The following is a 21903-nucleotide window of genomic DNA, read 5'->3' on the forward strand; positions in this document are numbered from 1 at the left end:
AAATCAGCAGTGTACTTAGGACATCAGAGACAATGTGAAAATTTGTGGTGAAGGAAAACTGGTATCACTAAACCTGAAAACTGGTGGCTTTCTGGAGACAGATCCCTCTCCCACCCCAAGGACATGGTCCCAACCTTTCACTTCCCCTAAATTCTAAGTATTCCTTTTCTTATGTTCCTGCTGCCTGCGCAGAAGGGCAGGCTGATGAGGGGGGCTCCTGCAGGCCTCTGGGCCCCACAGCTGTGCCTCAGTAGCCCCCAGGTTAGCACAGCCCAGGGCACGAGGTTTCTCAAGAAGGTTCAAACAATGTTTGGGCAATAAGATGGTTTGTGTAAAAGCTAAACTCAAAGGGCCTGTCCCACTCCAAAAAAAGGAATAGACAAAAATATTAATCATGTTTTTTCTTTTAATAAGGGTTTTTACTCAAAAGTGTAGCTTTGAAAATCTCTAGCTTGTTGTGAAAACCAGGAAAGCCAGGGAGCTGCCTCACACTGCACACCACCACGTGAAGCTGTGGGCCGCTGTGTGTTTGCAAACTCTCCATTACCAAGGCTGGAATCAAATGCACCACTTTAAAATCAGAGCCAACATTTAAAATTAGGAGGATGATGCATGTCCTACTTTGATTCAAGGAGAAAGGACAAGTTCTTAGTACAGTAAAACAAAACACAAAAGTAAACAAATCTTTAGAAATCACTAGATATATAGATGTGTGTTTATATATATATATTTATATAATTAGGATTATCATCAACATTTCAAACTATTAAAAATAAGGTTGCCACCTTACCTTTGCTTTTGGTAATGGGGTGTTTTTTTTTTTTTTAAGGAGAAAAACCAAACATTTTGCCCAGACTCTAAAGTTTCCCAACTTCCGTTCTGTTTTCTGCTGTGCAGCTTCCCCACCTTCACGCTGAATCCCCGAGTCCCACCACCAGCTCTGGCTGGCAGGAGGCAGAGCAAGCTTTCATTCTGGTCGTCAAGATGACAGGCCCACAAAAGCACAGCTGAGACAGGAACTGAATTCTTCCCCAGGAAGAAAATACCTATGCTCACAACAGGTCTGCAAAATCTCCCACAGGCACCTCTTCCCCCTTTCTTGTGGCTGTTTGTTAACTGGTTTGTTTTGCCTAAAAGCAAGATGGCAATCTTAATCAAAAAGGGAAGCTAGATTTTTAAAATAACTTAAAAAAACCATTTTTATATAAAGCAGCAAAAACATATCTTCCTCTCTGCAGAAAGAAAAATGTTAACAAGGAAACACAGCGATGTGAACGGACCGTCCATCAACTCCTGCTCCACTGGATCCCCCATCCAGCTTCACCTCGAGCTACTCCTTAACTTCAGCAGTGCTGTCTGAAGAAGATCCTTTGGCGTCTTCAACTGCTCTTTTACTTTCTTCTTGATTGAGATTTTCATTTTCGGACCTGGTCCCATTAGGGACAGAGTTTTCACCGTTTACAAGCCCGTTCTCTGTGGCCTGTGCTTTGCTGATGGCCTCTCTGATGTTCAAAGCATCCTGCACTCCAGCCTCCTCCTCGAGGTTTCTCAAGACCAGGGGGAGCCTCGAGTCCCCCACGCTGCTCTCCAACAGCCCAAGGTTACTCTCTTCATATTTGGGAAGCGGAGCCTTTTCCTCCATCTGCTGGCGGTAGAATTCCCGGTTGACAGCTGCACTCTTTACTGCTTTTTCCAAAATCTCTTTCTCACCTAAGCGCAATTTGATGGCCATTTTTGCACGAACAGAAAGATCCTGGTTTTTCAAGACGGATTTATCTTCCTGGAAAACAAAAAAGAGCAAAATTAATTACAAGAAGTCTAAATCAGCAAAACTATAGAGACAGAGGGCACCACGGCTGTGGCTGGGGACATGAGGGAATTTTTTGGGGTGACAGGAGGTTCTAACACTTGACTGGGCAGGTGGTCACATGACCAGACACTCACATCAAAATGTATGCTTCAGAAGTGTGCCTTTTATTGTATGTAAATTATATCTCAATGAAACTGTTACAAAACCAGAAATAAGAGCCTAAATCAAACAGTGCTACCCCATCTGTCAGAGAACTTCACTGATTTAAAACTCATCCTGTCCATCTTGGGCACTGATGTAGCCCCAGGGCAGCATGTGGGTGAATGGCAACAGTGAAGGAACGAATGAATGAGAAAGACGTATTTGAAGTTAGTGACTCAATAGTGAACTTAAAAAGCACAAATGAAAACGTTTGTGAAATCATGTGAATTAGAAATTATAAAAAAAGTATTAAATACTTTAAAAAATATATATTCTAATAAACAATGCCTAAATATGATTTTTTTTGTTAAACAAACGGAAAATTTCAAATGCAATCATTTTGCTAAACTATTAGAGTAGTTTAGAATTAACAAGAAATCTCTCATTAAACATCTCTTTTTTTTTTTGAGACGAGTCTTGCTCTGTCACCCAGGCTGCAATGCAGTGGCGAGATCTCGGCTCACTGCAACATCCGCCTCCTGGGTTCAAGCGATTCTGCTGCCTCAGCCTCCCGAGTAGCTGGGATTACAGACCACGCCCAGCTAATTTTTGTATTTTTAGTAGGGATGGGGTTTCACCAAGTTGGCCAGGCCTGTCTTGAATTTCTGACCTCGTGATCTGCCCTCCTCGGCCTCCCAAAGTGCTGGGATTACAGGCATGAGCCACCGCGCCAAGTCTCATTAAACATCTTAACAACACAACAAAGTTCAAATCCTCATTAATTTAGTCTAATTACCTCAATAGTTGTTTTGTATGTTTTTAAAAGAAGTGAGGCTCTATCTTCAAGAAACGTCCAAAGTTTGACCTCGTTGTCCCAGCTAACAGGAAATTCCGAGTTCCCCAAGGTGAAGATTCTATCAATAGCGCTGTCTCCCAGTAAGTGTTCTTTCAGTTCTTCTACAAGAAATACAAATGGCAATGCTAGGAGGAAAACACAGCACTCCTTCTCATTTGAACAAGTAATCCACCTTAGAAAACATTGTTTCCAACAATGTCATTTTCCCACAGTAAAAGCTGTCCCTGTGCAATGGGCCAGGACACTCCTAGATTCCCCAAAGTAGAGCAGAGCTAAATTTTGGGGAGCAACACCAGGTCAGGCCTTCTTCATTTGGAATCCAGATCAAGCCTTGGTAGCACTCCATTTTTCACTGTTTCTATGAGGGACACTGAGAGCCTTTAGACAGTTTCACAAGATACTTTTTAAAGACAGTCGACAGCCATGGACTCCCTATTTTGACAATACCCTTTTTGCTAGCCATAAGCTCAGTCACATCAACCCAGTCAAAAAGGACATTTAGGTGAACAATGTAAACAGTGAAAGGAACTAGAGCCACAACAATCCTGTGAGCCCATAACTGTAAATATGATTGGCACTTATTCTCGTAGGTGACCTGACCAAGCTATTTAAGCCATTTTTGTAACAAGCCACAAACTGAAAGAAACAAGAGCCTCAATCAAACAGTGCTACCATCAGGAGCACTATGAAAATCTGGGTTAACGGGCTGGGCGCGGTGGCTCACGCCTGTAATCCCAGCACTTCGGGAAGCCAAGGTAGGTGGATCACTTGAGCCCAGGCGTTTGAGACCAACCTGGGCAATGTGGCGAAATCCCATCTCTACAAAAAATACAAAAATGAGGCAGGTGTGGTGGTGCACACCTGTAGTCCCAGCTACTCAAGAGGCTGAGGTGGTGGATGCCTCCAACCCAGGAGGTGGTGACTGCAGTGAGCACTGCACTCCAGCCTGGGAAACCGAGCGAGACCCTGTCTCAAAAAAAAAAAAAAAAAAAAAAAAATCTTAGTTAATGAAAAATATGCCCATCTCTCTTACTTGTCAGGAATTTACATAGGAATTACAAATACACACAAGTGAACATCTCAATTATCTCCAAATATATTTAAGAAGAGGAAAGAATTCAGCAACTGCTCTTAGCATTTTATCTCCCGGCACATTATCTCCAAAACCAAAACAAGCCGATCCTATTCATGCTCAAGAAACAGACCCATGCTTCTTATGCGATTAGGAGACAGTGTCTCTTTCAGAGCAAAATGCCTCACAGCTGTCACTATTTACAATTCAAACTGAAGAACTGCTGCCAGCAAACCAAACTTTTATTAGTATTAGTTAGAGTAATTCAAAGATCCAGCAATTGTCTTGACATGACAAATTGTCTATGACTAGAGAGAAACTAAAGAGAATCAACAGACCTAAAAGGATTCCAGCAGTTTTAAGAAAACAGGCTATCTAATGTTCAAAAAAGAAGTTTATTAACTTGTATTTGTTAGTAAAGATCATGATGAAATTCAGGATTTTTAGTTTTGAGTCTTCATTTTATATTCTTTGTATACAACACGGAAGTTCTGGCTTTTTTTAAGCTTAGTGGTTGAAAGTTCTTTTCAAAGGCCCCCAATAGGAAGGTTACTGTTTCCTTCCCTCATCTCCTCTCTCAATCTGCCCAAGCTGCACTCTGCAACGATGGAAGCTGCAGGTGTGTGTGCGGCAGAGCTTTCTCTCCGCTCCTTTTTTAAAAGTGAAACTGGACTCATTTCACATTCCTGGAGAAATAAAGCCTACAAAAGGGGGAGTAAGACAATGTAGCATGTGGCCTGCCTGGAGAGCAGGAGCTGACTGGGAGCTCCTGCAGCAAGAACCCTCCTGAGCTTGCCTCCAGCACACAGGGCCTGCAAATTATCCCTGTCCCTCATTCTGGCCACCATGGTGTATGCTCACTCCAGAGAGAAAAGAGCCCAGTGCCCTCCACCCTCTCCCTGGCTCCTGCTCAAGCTCCTCCCTCTGCTAAAGGTCTTCAGCCACACCCCTCACCTCCTGCTCTACCATGTCCGAACCATCACTGAGCTCCAGGGTTTAACTCAAATGTCTTTCCTCCAGACCCCTAGAGTACTAACACTTTTTTCCATGTACTATGTTATTCTTGAACCAGTAGGAGCAACGTGGGATGTCCTGCGCATGGGCTCTGGAGTTAACAGAGCTGGGTTCTAAGTCAGGGTCATTACTTGCTTACTGAGCAACCTTGGCCAAGTTACTTATCCTCTGGGTTTTTTGTTTGTTTTTAGACAGGGTCTTGCTCTGTTGCCCAGGCTGGGGTGCAGTGGCAAGATCACGGCTCACTGTAGCCTCAAGCTTCCAGGCTCAATCAATCCTCCCACTTCCCAAAGTGCTGGGATTACAGCCATGAGCCACAGCATCCAGCCAACTTTATTCTCTTTTTTTTTCCCCTCAGCCGGGTCTTACTCAGCCTTTACCTCCCAGGCTCAAACAATCCTCCTACCTCAGCCTCCCGAGTAGCTGGGACTAGAGGCTTGTGCTACCACGCCCAGCTAATACTTATCCTCTTTGAAGTGGAATCTCTACATCAGTAAAATGGGAACACTTATCAATCAAGGCTGATGGGATTAAAATTAAGCATGTACCACATTTAGCATCATACCTGGCACACAGTGAATGCTTCACAAATTCTAGGAATATCATCACCATCACCTCTCTTAATTATAAATTCCTTGAGTATATGAACTGCAACATTTAATTTTGTATCCACATATAAGCAAGAAAAGCTCACAGTTAACTCCTTAACTCGTGTTCATTAAATTGAATTGATGAACCATTACCAAAGTACAAAAAGCACCAAAACTCCCACTTGAATAACTGTAAATCTAGGCGATAGGGTTGCTTGTAAGGAACAATGACTGTATCTCAGTTTGGGTTCTGCGGTTGGTGTGTGAACTGCCTCTCTCTGTTTTGGAACTAGGTTTTTTCTGCCTCCAGCGTGACGTCAAGCCCTCGACTTGTGCAGCACTGCTCCCTGGATCCAGACATTAAAACCAAAGCCAGTGACCGCTGAGCACAGCAGCTTCCCCTGCATGGGCCACGACTGCTTCCTCCGACCAAGGAAGTGCTTGGGCAGCTTCCATCCAGAACACTTTTTTGTCTGTTCACTCAGTCAAACACTCATTTACTCATTCCTACTCAGTCTGTTCTGCACAGGATTTAAGGCAGTTTACAACAGCAACACACACACACACTTAAAAATGAAACCTCAGGACCAGGAAATTTGTAAGATACATCTTAGTATGAAAAATAAAAACACAACCATGAGAGGTCAAATGTCAGTATAAGAAACCCCAAATGACTTGTTTTAAGCAAATGCAAAAGTAGATGCTCAATACATATACTTAACTCTTTCTGGGCCTGAAATAAGAGGCTGTAGCCAGGAACATTTTGTGTTCTACACAGATTCTGTTTGCAATGTTATTTACTCTAACAGGATGCTTGGCATTAAAATGCTTGCTGGCAATTTCAGATTTAGAATGCAGAGTAGGTTAACAAATAAAGTCCTACGGTCCACGTATGCCACAGCTGACTACACAACATCACAGGATCAACTGATCCTGAACTGCTCTATGTAAGTGAAAAAGACTAGTGCCCTGTGAGTGAAATGAGGCTCTGTCAGGCTACAAATGTAGAATTTTGATATATTTACCTGATCCAAGATGCTTTAAGTTTTCTTCAAATGCAGTTGAGAATTATTTGCGTATTACAAATTAATATTGACAACACATTGAGGATTTAATAAAACATTTCTAGGGTAAAATTAATCAATTTCTTCTTTCTCCAGTATTGCCATCTTGCCTCTTCCCAAAAGTATTGTAGTTTTAATCCACTTTACCTATAATCCGAACCCCTATGCTTTACACTTCCATGATTTAAAAATAAAAAAGTCAACATCTCTTTTTTCCTGAAATGACGTACCTTCAGTCATGCAGAATACTCGGAGAAAAGCCAAAAGCTGAGCAGAGATGGGCGGCTCCGTAAAATGCAACGCAAAAACGCTGGAACTGACAAAAGCAGAAAGCAGCATCAGTCACCCTGCTGCGGTTACCCACCTGCTCCAAAGTGAGATCCCTACAGTCTACAGCACGTGTGGTTGTCCTCAAGGAGAGCCGAGCTGGAAGATTCCAGCTCCTCATCTGAACTGTGAGCATGATTTTCAGCCCTTGCAAAAGGCCACAGGCTGGGGCGGATGGAAGTGGACATCCAGAATTGGAGTCCATCCTCGCCAGCTTTTCCGAGAGCCTGACAGCTGTAATCTCAGGTTGCACACAACACATTCAAAACATTAAACGTACACATGGTTTTTTAAAAGTGTTAACAATAATTTATGTTGAGTTCACACTTTAAATCATTAATCAAATATTGACAAGTTCAATAAAAAAAGGTCTGGATAATCCATTTTCACTAAGAATGGTTCCTCCATTCCCTGGAGAACTAATGAATCATAATTCCTGTCTTCTTTATCATTTTATGCCTCAAATGCAAGAAAATCTTAAGGAATTTAACTAGAAATTCTTGAAATCACTGAGGATCATGACTTCATTACAGAAACTAATGGTAGCAAAGAATTAAATGAAACAAATTGATCCAGGCCATTAACCTTTTCAAGGTGAAAGACATGAATGATACGAAAGTACTTATTTAACTTAATGAGGATTTCAGGCCATATCCCTCAGAACTGACTGTGAATGCGCCCAACAACACAATTATGTTTATCTGAAAACGCTGGTAAGTCACCGAGCGTCGCCATGGCTTAAATTTGCTGTGCCACAGGGATAAACGGATTAAGACAAACTACTGGAGAGAAGTTTTATTAACACACCAATTAAACACTATGCAACTGGAAATAGTTCAAGCACTGCAGGAAAGGGCTAACCGATGTTTTTCTACGTACGTGGGGATGCCGGCACGAGCCAAGACCTCGGCCTTCATGGCGTAGAGTCTGTCACTTTTACTCACTCCAAGCTTTATTTTCACTCTGTCGTGGGAGTTATTGTCAAAGAAAAAACCACTGTGGATCACAAACTCTGCATTGGATCGAGTGCCATAAAAAATGTAAATCTGAGATGCAGTAAAGAAAAAAGAAAAGGGCATGAGACAAACTTGGCGTGTATTCTTAACACAGGGCAGGGCAAAGGCTTAGTGCTCATATATTTAATGCTACTTTACATTAATGACACGAAATAGCTGAAAGTATTGATACACCTGTTTGGCACAGGTTGCAAGGGTGACGCCGTGCAATTTTCCCAACTTCCCAAACCGTCTGAGACCAAGCACCCACTTCCACCACCGCGTGGAGAGGCGAGACCAGGAGAAAGCACCACCAAAGGCCTTACTACTACTCAAAGGACCCCAGGTGCCTGGGGTCACCAGGCCTCTATTATAATCCTCTTCTTTCAAAGGACAGCAAGGCTATTTCTAGAAGACTGCATTTTAAAATTCACCAAGTTCTTCCCATCCTTTTAATACAGCAGGGTCTTTTCTGGAACTGTAAAGCAGTATCTGTCAGAAACTTATTTCTAGATCCTGTGGCAATTAATCCTGCACCTAGCAGGTGGGTTTATAAACTTTTCTAAAGAAGGAACAGATCAGTACTTTGCTAGACAAATATTTTTCATTTTGTCTCAACTGGAATGTCAATTACGGATGTGAGTTCCATGTCTGTACTGTCTGCTTGGGTGTAGACTGATAGAATGTGGGAATTTATAGACACATATTTTCAAACTCACCCAAAGGCTTACCCCTCCTCCCACCCAAACTACTAGATTAAAAAATCTGAGATTAAAGTGAAAGTGTAAGACAACAGATTCCCTTGCTTTTGCCCCTTAAATACTCTTATAAAGAAGGTTCTAATCAGTAGAAAAAATAAAGGCAACACAGTTTATGAAATTTTAAAAATTGTTTTAGTGTCATAACACACTTTATTTTAACAGTGTTATAAATATTTACAAATATTAGGCCAATTGTGCCAATAACTGTGTTTAAATACTTTTCTCTGTGGACCCAAAGCACAATGCAAAGCACAACAAGTGAGTGAAGCACAAGTGAACATGTGTACTATGGGTTCAGGTCTCAAGATGCGTTCCAGAAAAACAATCCTCAATTTGAATTCCACATTTTTTTTCCTAAGTTCCTTTTTAAGACTACCAACACAGTTAACTTAGTGCCCAATGGCTGGTTCACATTTTGTGAGATGCCACGAGACCCACCTGCTCTCCAGCCCGGAAATCCTGCAGAGCCACACACTCACAGCGGTCATCTTCCAGGTTGTAACCGGTAGTGATCTAGCCCCGGGAGAAGGAAGGAAATGATGGTGAGGCAAACACGTGCACATTTCACTTAATCATGAACTGGTTTCTGGCAAACACATGCACATTTCACTTAATCATGAACTTGTTTCTGGCAATCAGAGGAGAAAGGGGATCCAAAGGTACCTAAAAGGGTGCATCTGAGTGCTTTGGAAAATGGGGCAAAGAACTGCTTGAGCACTGAGGTTAACTCTAGTTACATCAGAGATGATTATGCAAAATTACACACCTGAAATAAAGGAAGTACGGTTGGATAAAGAGACTGTACAGAGTATCACTTGCTGGACTCAACAAAACACAATCGCCTCTGGGCCTCCCTGGCAGCAGTGAGGGCAGTAAGCCCACAGGCCACGCCTCCCACAGGCGCACCTAAGCCTCCTTTCAGTTCACTGATGACCTGCACTACCCTCATTTGTTTGCAAGTATTATCTTTATGTAATGTTTGGCCATTAAGAAACCAAAGTGGGTTTTCCATTGGATAAAGAATCAGGGAAAACAAAAGCTCTATTTCTGAATTATGGATATATGATCTGAATTAAAGAAATTAAAACTTTCAAGCATGCAAAGGCAAAATAAAATAACTTTGTTGTTTCTTATTCCCTCTATTTCCGCTGAGAAATATAATGTGAGAGTTTCTAGGTCCATTAGAAATAAATATAGAAAACCCTCTCACTATACCGCAAAACTGCGTCTCCTTCTAAGCTCTCCTATCTTAGTGAAGGTCAGCCAATGTCATGGCCTCTGGACACAAGTTACAAGGAAACCCTCACATCTCACCTGGTCAGCATTTCATCTAGTAAATACTACCATTTGGATGACTTTCTTCCTCATTCCTCTGCGTGGCTACAGTCCTTATTCCTTCTCGCCTAGCTTGTTTTTTGCAAAAACCTTCCAACTTTTGGGACCTAGTCTCAAAATCCAATACTGTCCTTCCGGAGTTGCTAATTGTACGATGTCACTCTCCTGTTCAATATCTTCCTATGATTCCGCTCTGCCTTCGGAATAAACCCCAAGTTCCTGAGCATGGCCAAATACGGAGGCAGCTCATGCTTCCCTCCAGCTTCAGGAACTGCCACCCACCTGCCGCCCCAGTTCCCTCTGGCCTGACAGTTCCTTCTACTCCTGTTGTGGCCTGGCTTCTCGGGGAACCCCTCCTCAACCCACCCTCCTGCGCACTCCCACAGCCCAGTCCTTACACCCTCCAGCCCAAGTCACGTCATCTGTGCACCTGTCTCCCCGTCAGTCAGACTTGAAAGCCAGAGCCCCTTGTTGATCTCTGTGTCCCGAGTGCTCAGCACGCAGAACCTAAAACCTGAAGTGGCCTTTGGGAATATTCACGTGATGCATGAACCCCCAGGGGAATGGAAAGGGTCCCCAGCTTCTATTAAAAGCTCCTTCTCAGAGTCCTGTCTTTTAGAGCAGCGCCCAATCTCTTAGATTGTCTCTTGATGGTCACTGATTACTTTTTGATCTACTCTTTTTTTTTTTTTTTTTAGAATGCTTTTTTTTTTTTTTTTTTTTTTTTTGAGACAGAGTCTCGCTCTGTCGCCCAGGCTGGAGTGCAGTGGCCAGATCTCAGCTCACTGCAAGCTCCGCCTCCCGCCATTCTCCTGCCTCAGCCTCCGAGTAGCTGGGACTACAGGTGCCCGCCACCTCGCCTGGCTAGTTTTCTGTATTTTTTTTTTAGTAGAGACGGGGTTTCACCGTGTTAGCCAGGATGGTCTCGGCCTCCCAAAGTGCTGGGATTACAGGCTTGAGCCACTGCGCCCGGCCTGACCTACTCATTTTATCCTGGAGAATCAAAGACTCACAGCAGCCACAAGCGCTCCTTGCTAATAAGGCATCAACAGCTTGGATTCAAAAGATGACTTTTGAGTCTAGGGAATGGCATTTTGGGATGGAAGGCCATATAACACGAATCTTTAAACTCAATATCCCAAGAATAAATATGGTTTATTAACCATATGTCTAAGAGTCCTTCAAGGTTCTGATCTGCAAAGACCAATGAGAAATAGGCAGCAATGAGAAATAAATGAAGCCAAGTATTCTAGAACATTTCACTCGCAGAACATTTTAAACACTTCAATTGTATTCAAATCAACTCCAGGAAGTTCCTGCCCAACACTGGATGTACTTTTCTGACCCCAAAACATCACCTTGACAACAAAGTGGAATGAGAAACTGCCCATATGGGAAACTCCCAGGAGGAAATCCAGGCACTCCAGGGTGCTGGCGGTACAGGTACACAGGGACCTGCCAGCAGCACAAACAGGAGGAAAGTTAGAGGAAGGAAGAGAAAATTGAGGGAGATTGTGGAGAAAGGATTATGGGTGTTTAAGGGTATTTTACAGATTATTTCCCACTCTCGGCAGACATCAAGCTCCAAGATATGGCTTAACATGTCCACAGCAACCCTGACAGGCAAACAGGCTGGATCCTGCCCCAGTCTGTAGCCCTTTCTCAGCAGGGGTCAGAACGTTTGGAGGCTGAGTGTCTAACTTCTTTGTGTGGCACTGCCAAACACTTCCTCTAGGATGGTATCAAAAGTGTGTCTCAATGCAAAGAACTGCAGGCAGAAGCACAGGCCTCGCCTTTCCTTTGCGTGAAGCCAGGTTTCTGGAGGACTCTCTCAGAGCAGAGCCCTCCCAGGGCAGGCCTGCAGAGGGGTCTTCCAAGGCTGTTAGGACCCCACTGCTCAGCAAGGGCCTTCTGGCAGGAGCCCCAGGAACTTACCACCTACGCCCAGAAATCTGCAGCCACTGACCAGGTCTGACTTGAAGCCCAGACTAGGAAGGGAGGGTTTGGGAGGGCCAGGGCTGGTGCAGGGGCAGCCTCCTGACGTCAAGCAAGGACAGGGTCCTTCCACCTCCTTCTTGCCCAGCTCCACGTGCCGCTTCCTGCCTCCCACACTGCCAGCTAACTTCCCTTCTACAAATATTGAGTGTCATCCTATGCCAGGCCCTAACCTAGGCAACTGGAAAATGGCATGAAAAATCTCAGTCCCTACCCATAGGGACATCTAGTGGGAAAGAGACATAGGGAGAAAAAAAATTTATTATACGTATATATAAAAGCACGTGGAACTGAGAATAGCCCCACAGGAGCCTCAAGTGTGCCCAGGGTAGGTGAGCGGGTGGCAGCCGGAGTTTGTTGGCAATGCTGGAGGAGGAACCCAGCAGGGAGTGGAAGCCTCCAGCAGCTCCACGGAGCCCTACTCCCTGAAAGCCACCTCCTGCCTGCGGCGCACACCACTCACATCTGTGGCTGGTTTGGTAACTCGACGGCACACTTGGTGCACAGCTGTGTTCTATTTTACATATTAAAAGTAACATAGGAGGAGGAGCATGATATACACACACATACATTCCTAAGATGGGAACAGAGGGAAGATCTGTAGATCATTTACATTTTCTTTTCTGTGTTTTTCAAATTTTCTTCAACAAATATGTATTATATTGATTTCATGGTGGAAGGGGGAAAAAGTAATACAGGGTCATCAAATAAAATTTGGAAAATATTTTTAAAACACAAAGAAAAAACAGATCACAATCACGTTAACATTTTGGTTTATTTCTGATCTTTTTGCCTAGGCGTGGGGTTTTCACACTCATTTATTCACCACTCATGAATTCATTAAAAAAATACCAGGCACAGGGATATAGCAACGAACAAAACAGACCCTCCCCAAAAATCACCTGCGTTCATGGCTCTTCCATTCTAATGGGAGGCAGGGGGTGAACCAACAATAGTTTGTTTAAAAGGCAGAAACAGAGGATCTGGACAACAGAGGGAAACGCAACAGGACAGGGCAGCCGGGTGGGTGGGCTGGAGGCGCAGTCATTCTACACAGGGTGCTCAGGGCAGCCCCGCTACAGGAGGTCTACGAGCGAGTCCCATAAGTGCCTAAGGAATGGGGGGTTTTAGGCAGAAGTGACAGCAAGAGCGAAGGAATCTGCTGGTGTCTGAGGAACAGTGGGGAACCAGAGGTGAGTCAGACCTGTGTGCACGGAGGGTGTGGGGGGACAGGCTGTTCGGAGAGACTTGTCTGCTATTGTAAAAATGGACTTTTGAGACTGTCAGACTCATCTAAATCTAAATGTTTTAGATTTTCTTTTCAATATACAAACAGAAGGACCTTGAAAAAGAACTTCCCTCCGTTGTGCTTGGATTTCCAGCTGCCCTTTCATCCCGCCTGGTAGAGTCGCAGATCCAAATGCAAGCACTGATTATTCCAACATGCTCTCTGTAAGGGAACTAATACCACTGTCTATCAGTCACTTAGAAGTGTCCTTCTCATATCAACCGAAAAACGCTCAACAAAGGAAACCTGCTGCTTACATTAAGTTTGAACAAATCATGCAAGATACAAAGATACGTTGTTTCTTCCAGCTTAGTACCATACCTTATAACCCTTTCTACATTTATTTCTCTGAGTGGCTAGGAAATTAGTTCATATTCACCAGAATCTCTAGCCTAGGTGTTCATCCAGCCCCTTACTTTCTTTAGCATTTCCTTGCTGTCACTGGTTTGGAATTACTGTTACTGACTTGATTCTTCTGTTTCTACTACCATAATCAGGTTTTTGGGATATTGTTAGAAGCAGACAGCGTTGCTGGGTTACAAATTCTACCTACTCCCTGAGTGATAGTCAGGGCAGACTGACAATAAGAAGATGATCGTCAGGATAGACGCACACAAAAAAGAAAATCTCTTGTCTTAAAAGGCGAGCCTTGATTTCAAGACTTTATTTTTAAAAAGACATTAACTGTAACACGTATCATATACAACTCTGTAGCGTTAAAATAGAATTTCTCAAATTCTACCCCAGAAAATTTCCCATGAAGTCTTAAAATTACAATGGGAAACAGTTCAACAAGAGTGCAGAGTGCAGAATGTCAGGAACATAACCACTGTAAGACAAAGTGCCAGCATCCTGAATAAACCTTCTACAGGTTAGCACTGTTTCTGCCAGGACTGTGGCAGGTTAAAAAGTACGTAAGTCGTATTAGGGAAAATACAGCATTGGTTGTCATTAATTTATTACTTTTAGATAAACCTTTTTTTTTCTTTTTTTTTAACATTTGGTAGGGGGAAAGGAATTGTTTTATCCCATTTACATGGAAGCCAAATAAAAATCAAATGTGCAGATGAGTGTGTGAGGTGCCAATGGATGGAAGCTTTGCTAGGGACCACGGTGGCCTGGTGGTGGTCTCAGTGCCACCAGGTGGGCCATGAGGCTGGGGGTAGGGCACTGCTCACCTTACTACAGAGGCTCCTGTGTTAATTCTTTTTGTTTAGAGTAAAACCAAGCATTATTGCTTTAATTTTATTAAAAAGAACTCTAATAATTGAGTTTGAGAAAAAATGATCCAGTTCAAAAAAAGAAAAAGAAAAATACTACAGTCAGGTATTAAAAGCTATTTGAAGATTTTTTTAATTTCAAGCTTATGATCAATTAAAAATACCTCTGAAGAAAAAGAAAACAAAAAATGTAAAAGTATATTCAATGAAAATAAGTTATAAAACACGCTATTATGTCTTAGTATTTATTACTAATTAAATTAAGCATATCTAAAGGCAAAAATGTAATTACAAAAGTGGAACTATTCTTTCTTGCCACAATTTAAATACTTTTAAGATTCAAGAACATACTTGTTGCTAGACCTTCCCAAATTAGCACTAGGATATTCTGCCTTCAGTGTCTGGCGCACACTACGTGTGTTCTGGCCATTCTGGGGAATTCAATGTGAAATAATCATTCACGGCATTTCTTTATTCTATTTATAATACTGCTAATCACAAGGAAAGCTGACAGAGAAAAGATGAATATAAAACCTAATCAAACCAGTATACTAGTATAAAGTATGATATTTCAAAATGATCCGAAATGTATCATATTTCTGCCTACTAATATCAGGACATCTTCATCAGACAACTCTCTCACAGAGCACAGAGCGCTTCACCCATGCTGCTGCCTGGAATCCGAAGAATGTGGAGAAACAGAGCCAGCCTCCCCCTCTTCCCAGCTGTGGGAAACCATAATAATACAATTTCCTCCTCCCCAGGCTTCCCAGGTGTGATGATGCCAGCTGACTCCTGCATTCAAGGGCAAGGAGCCGAAGGCACCAGCCCCTCCTCCCACCCCACAGGCCCTGTAACAAAAACAGGTTCATAAACATGGTCAGGGGAAGGGACGGGGACGAGAAAGAATCAAAAGTACAGAACTGGAAACAGACAGTCAGCAAAGAAGACACAAAAGGAAAAATGAGAAATACGATTTTTTCCCCCAATAAATGAGCATTTTAAAGAGAATAAGTAAAAAGAAACTTTGGTTTAGTCTGTGGTACAATAAGATAAGAAAATGAATGCTGAGGCTGGAATTATGGCTTAGCAAATACATGTAGTTCACTGTGGCTTTTGAAAATGGTATAAGATTCAAGCTCCCAGTTTTCCGTATTAGTCAATGCAGTAAAAGAAAAATACCAGCTTCTATTTGTGGGTGGTGGGGAGGAGTGGCCGGTTTGGTTTTGTTTGTTCCTTTTGAAGGGAGGCAGCAGGGGGGAGTAGATGGGTAGGTGGAATAACAGCCCCCTCCCAAAGCTTAGCAACAACAGCCTCCCAGATTCAACACAACACAGGAGAAGAGGTCGTTACCAGGCCGTTGGTGTGGTTACACATGTCCCATAAAGGAATCAGAGCCAGGGTCACCCGGGAACCATCCTCTGTGGGAATTTGGTTTTGCCTCGTCATAACAGAAGAGACTGCCCACCTACAACAAGACAAATGGTGATTTAAGGTTGGAACATTTAAAAGCCAATTGCAGTAAGAAATAACATAACCAAAAATTTAGGTTTGACCTCTTACAAACGTACAAAGTCTTTTCCTAAGTAACAAAGGTAATGTTTGGTCTTCATCATCATTTAAAAACAAACCCAGGGTTTTAAAAAGAGCCAGGGGAAATGCAGGACTGAGTGCTTAAGGGAGACTGTTCCCAAGAGGCAGAGCCGGAAAGAGGGCTTTGCGCAGGGCTCAGGCCCCTTCCTGGGTCTTCATGACTCAAAAAACCTACTCCCCTACACCCCCCAACCCAACCCGCTTTTGCCCAAATGCTGACTCTGCACCTATTTTAAGCCTCATTGAAAAGCAAACCATAAAACTCCTTTCTGATCAGAAATCCTCTATGAATTGTAAGAAATGTAAAACGTGACTTTTTTATTACACTGTGCAGTGAATTAAATCTCTCCGTTCAAAAAAAGTCCCCATTTTACACTAACAGAGTCTTTTTTAAATAAGAAAAGAAAAATCCATAGGACCACCCTACACTAATGTTAATCTCAAGTAGCATTTGGCTACCTCAGCTAATCCCCTGCCATGACAGGTTAATGGCAATTTCTACGTGGCTATGAAAATGCCGATACTCATCCAAGCTGCTCATGATAACTTCTGAAAGATGAGCTCTGTTCGGACGCTTTAATGGTCACAGCAGGTCACTTCTCACTGAAGCCTTTCCCTCCCTTCCAGGATCCCACTTCACTGAGAAACCACCCCCAACACACAGGCACACACACAGCCCACACCAACCTGTAGTCTTCATAAGTGAAAGAATCCTTCAAGGGCAGTTTGTTGGCATGAGGATGGGTCTGGGAATTAGAAGTTTTAGAAAGCAGAGGTGAAAAGAGAAAAAGGGAAAACAGAAATCAGTCAGCGGAATTTCATTATTTAGCTGCCTAACAGATCCTAACAAGAGCCAAATGAAGCAGGCGGCGTCCAGCCGCGCTACAGAGGGATCATCGCGCTGTTATGCTCTCATACATCACTGTCAACTTAATTTGTTGTGCCCAGCAGCCGCCATAAATCTGCTTCTTCATATTTCGATACTAGCACCCACGGACACCGCGCAAAACACAATTTAAGGTGGACCAACTTTACAAAAGGCAGGCACACCCACGCGATGAGCACTGGATTTAAGCAGAAACGCGAAGCCGCCCAAGCCAGGTCTGTCCTGGCCCCGCTCTGTACCTCATGCCATGATGTACCACACAGGCCTTCTGAGAGGGTTCAAATCCCATGTCAACAAAAGGAACAATTAAAGGCACTCTAATCAGTTGGAAGCTCTTTCATTTCTCTCTGACTTAAGTCATTTGATGGGAATCAACTTGGTGTTTGCACATGAATCATATACGCGGCAAATGCGGATCAAGCATGGAAAATCAGAAGTGCAGGTTTGTGAGATTATAAAATAACTTCACAAACACACAGGATAACGACAACAGATCAGCATATTTAAATTTTACTTTTTTCCTGGACAAGAGAATATTGGTAAAAATACTAAAACTTCACTTTTAAGAGAAATTATATAGATTTCATATTCTCTCTTTACCATGTCCCCCACCTTAGGCCTTTCAAGCACTTAAAAACTTTGTCTCAATTAAGAAATTAAAAGCTGTAACTATAATTTTAATCTTCAGTTTCAATTACAGTCTGATAGATTGTAGTATGTGATCAAACGAACAAATGGTTATTTCTGAGATACAAATGAAATCCTGCTGAAGCCGGGTCTCCACACCAGTTAATGCAGGAAGCTCCATGTAGCCTGCAGTTTTCACTCCTGATGCATTGGCATCACAAGTGCACTGTAATTTATCATCGCTCACTGTAATGTACTCGCTGGCACCCTACACAGGACAGTAGGGGATGAGGTAAAAGTAGCTAAAACCGTAAATCAATTAGAAAACAAAAGCTTGTGCTCAGTGCACAATTTTAGGCAAATCATGTATTACAAAAGGCTGCCAATTGGGTGTTAGCTCCCAGGTGCCCATCTCTCCCCCTTGAGTCTTTTAGCCCAGTTTTAACCCTTTGAAAGAAATGTCAAAATATAAAAATATATTCACATAATTTTTTTTTTTTTTTTTTGAGATGGAGTCTCGCTCTGTTGCCCAGACTGGAGTGCAGTGGCGCCATCTCAGCTCACTGCAACCTCAGCCTCCTGGGTTCAATGGATTCTCCTGCCTCAGCCTCCCGAGTAGCTGGAACTATAAGCATGTGCCACCACACCCAGCTAATTTTGTGTGTGTGTGTGTGTTTTTTTAGTAAAGACGAGGTTTCACCATATTGGTCAAGCTGCTCTCGAACTCCTGACCTCGTGATCCTCCCGCCTTGGCATTCCAAAGAGCTGAGATTACAGGCATGAGCCACCACGCCCAGCCGGCTATTCACATAATTTTTAAAATGTGTTCTGTGATAAAAATGAAATTAATACAGGCATATTGTAAGTCAACATATAAAATAACATACTGTCCAGGGGCATTTTCTAGCTGATACAGGAAGATGGGGAAACCCTACGGCGGGAGGGGGCTGGGAGGATCACCAACTTGGTGAAGACAGGTGAGAATCCTACAGGATTGAAGCTTCTCACTCCCTTTTCTTTTTTTTTTTTTTTTTTAATTTTATTTATTATTATTATTATACTTTAAGTTCTAGGGTACATGTGCATAACGTGCAGGTTTGTTACATATGTATACTTGTGCCATGTTGGTGTGCTGCACCCATCAACTCGTCAGCACCCATCAACTCGTCATTTACATCAGGTATAACTCCCAATGCAATCCATCTCCCCTCCCCCCTCCCCATGATAGGCCCCGGTGTGTGATGTTCCCCTTCCCGAGGACATAGGCATGGGCAAAGACTTCATGTCTAAAACACCAAAAGCAACGGCAGCAAAAGCCAAAATTGACAAATGGGATCTAATTAAACTAAAGAGCTTCTGCACAGCAAAAGAAACTACCATCAGAGTGAACAGGCAACCTACAGAATGGGAGAAAATTTTTGCAATCTACTCATCTGACAAAGGGCTAATATCCAGAACCTACAAAGAACTCAAACAAATTTACAAGAAAAAAACAAACAACCCCATCAAAAAGTGGGCAAAGGATATGAACAGACATTTCTCAAAAGAAGACATTCATACAGCCAACAGACACATGAAAAATGCTCATCATCACTGGCCATCAGAGAAATGCAAATCAAAACCACAATGAGATACCATCTCACACCAGTCAGAATGGCGATCATTAAAAAGTCAGGAAACAACAGGTGCTGGAGAGGATGTGGAGAAATAGGAACACTTTTACACTGTTGGTGGGATTGTAAACTAGTTCAACCATTATGGAAAACAGTATGGCGATTCCTCAAAGATCTAGAACTAGATGTACCATATGACCCAGCCATCCCATTACTGGGTATATACCCAAAGGATTATAAATCTCTTTTCTTTGTAACAGATGAAATGCAAGGTTATGTTCTAAGAGTCCTAAAAATGTTTTCAATTTAATTATTAAACTTAACCACATCAGTGTTCAGGTCTTTCCTTACTAAAGTACAAATTGGTATATAAGAACTACCCTTCCCCAAAAAACTAACTTGATCACAAGAAATACCACAAAAAAACTTCAAAAGTGTAAAGAAAAGGAATTCCATTGCTAAAATTTCCTTTCACTTACAATAAAATGAAACTTCGCATTACCCGATCAACTGGGAACTTTGCACATCCTGCCTGTTTTCATACTCTAGGAAATGGGAAAGTGTCGTTTTTGTTATTTTTACAAATTTTAATTCATTTAAACTGTAGAATTAAACTGTAGGAAGTTAGTAAGTTCCATTGCTAAATCTCTATGTCTAAAAATTTGAAACCCCCACTAAGAAGTTTGACTTATGAAACAGCAGAAAAGATGACAATATTCAAAACCGGAATGCTACATCTCGAAATGCTAAATCTAAAAATAACTTGAAGTGTCTTCTAACTCTCAAATATCTTTAAGTAGCCTTGGACCCTACACGACTATCCAAACATGGGTGATTCTCTGTCAAGAGACGGAAAATTAACTCTTCAAAATGTTTCTCTTCCTGCTATTCATACACACTTCTTACCCAACACATAAGCCCATGCTCACAGTCAGGATGAAATCATTTAAATAAAAAAAAAGACTCAAGAAAAAAATGTGTCAATGCATTCTTCAGTTAATTCTGAAGATCATTTTGGCTGCATGGTTACATAATATTTGCAGAATCTGTTAGAAATAGTTGTTCTTATCTTCTTAAGAAATAGGGTGTACACAGTGTACATAATTCTGGTTAAAAAAAAGATTCTGCCACTGACACATGCACTTAACAGTGACACTGAAGCAAAATGTGACACTAAGGGAGAAAGGAAATAACTTTCTCTCCACAGAGCTCTCACTACTGTGACACTACCGCCACCTACTGGCATCTTGGGAGAGTAGACTACAGTCACAGAGTTCTTGGTATTTCCCAGCGCAAGGCCTTTAAAGCAACTTACTGTAAACCAAAACTGGGCTTATCAAAAACAGCTACTACTTCAGCTTTACCCAAGTAAAATTTGGTTTCTAAAAAGAAAAATCTCTGCTACCTCTAAAAACTATTATATAATAGTTTTATAAGAATCTTGAGACATTCAAATATCAAAAATATTCGTATGTAAAAAATATTTAATTTTGAAAATAAATGCTTTTACTTATTCTGAAGAAGTGAACAAGGATAAAACAAATGTCCATCCCAAATAATTTTCATTTAAGCTCAGACAATGACTGTATTAAAAAAAAAAAAAAAAAAAAAAAAAAAAAACTTTTTCCCTGTTAAAGACCAAGTTAAAACACATCTTCCAAAAATTATTAATCTGAAATTACTGGAAAGTTCCTAAAATATCCTTAGATGAAAATATTTAAGCTTATACATTATACAGAGGATAACTGAGCTTTCCTCACTTACTGAAGCAAAGTGGTGCTTATATAGGTTTTGTTGATCACAATAGCCTTTTCAATAGAAGATATTCCTAGCTTGCACTTTAAAAATAAAAATGTAGAATTAAAACAGAAAACATACTCTCTGCAGCCAATTGGTTTTAGCTTCCAAACCAATTGTAACTGTAGATTCCAAAGACACAGACACACACGGGATGCGTGAGGAGGGTCCCTGAGAAGCTTCTGCCTGCCACTGTCAGAAATAGGACAGTAAGAGGGCCTGTCAGGCACGGGGGCCCAACAGCAGCAGGCGACGGGGTCTCCTGAAGCGGTACCTCCTCTCAGCCCACACCTCCCAATAAATACAGGCAGATAAACTAGCCATGGATTTTCTCCAGATTTTTTAAGTGATTAATATTTTTACTTTCTTGAGCACAATAAACACATGAAGATGGAGAAATGAACCATTGCTGTGGCTCATAATCAGGCCTGAAGCACTACAGAGCCAGGCAACCCAGGGACGCACTCTTCCCCTTCCCTCTTCCAGCAAAAGGAGGCATTCCATGTGAGACACAGTAATATTGTACCGAGTACAAAATAATCACTATGTTTGGGAAAGATTAATATCTAAAATTGTTTGTTTGGCTTCAATAAAAAAGAGCAATATTGCTAAATATGTAAGTATGACATTTTGAAGAATTTACCATATTGCATGGGTCTGGTAGCTATGCTTAAGGAAATTAAAAACCACTACAGTCAGCATATTTGATCCTTATTAAAGTTCTGTCTTGAACTATCACTCACATAAAACAAAAATAAACCAAGAAGAAATTTAAATAAAACCTATGGATTACAAGTGTTTGAAGATGAAAAAATGAACAATATTCTGGCTTTAAAAAATTGATTTAGCATGCAGCTTCTCTTTATAGTCCCTTGATAAAAATGAAATCTCCCTAACAAACACTTAATAAAACCTGTCA

At 41.8% G+C, this 21903-nt stretch overlaps 1 protein-coding gene across 1 annotated transcript in view; it reads right to left on the reverse strand.

Moving 5' to 3' along the window:
* Window positions 1-431: 431 nt before the first annotated feature.
* Window positions 432-21903, reverse strand: part of SETD3 (SET domain containing 3, actin N3(tau)-histidine methyltransferase) — a gene marked incomplete at its 5' end in the record, with an annotated part of 85733 nt that continues 64261 nt past the window's right edge. The window contains 7 exon segments of the mRNA NM_001260871.1: window positions 432-1780; window positions 2748-2908; window positions 6778-6863; window positions 7754-7920; window positions 9069-9143; window positions 15822-15936; window positions 16749-16807. Of these exon segments, the coding sequence (NP_001247800.1) occupies window positions 1331-1780; window positions 2748-2908; window positions 6778-6863; window positions 7754-7920; window positions 9069-9143; window positions 15822-15936; window positions 16749-16807 (1113 nt within the window). The 3' untranslated portion in view covers window positions 432-1330.

Source organism: Macaca mulatta, chromosome 7 (genome assembly GCF_049350105.2).
Source record: "Macaca mulatta isolate MMU2019108-1 chromosome 7, T2T-MMU8v2.0, whole genome shotgun sequence".
NCBI classification, from domain to species: Eukaryota; Metazoa; Chordata; class Mammalia; order Primates; family Cercopithecidae; genus Macaca; species Macaca mulatta.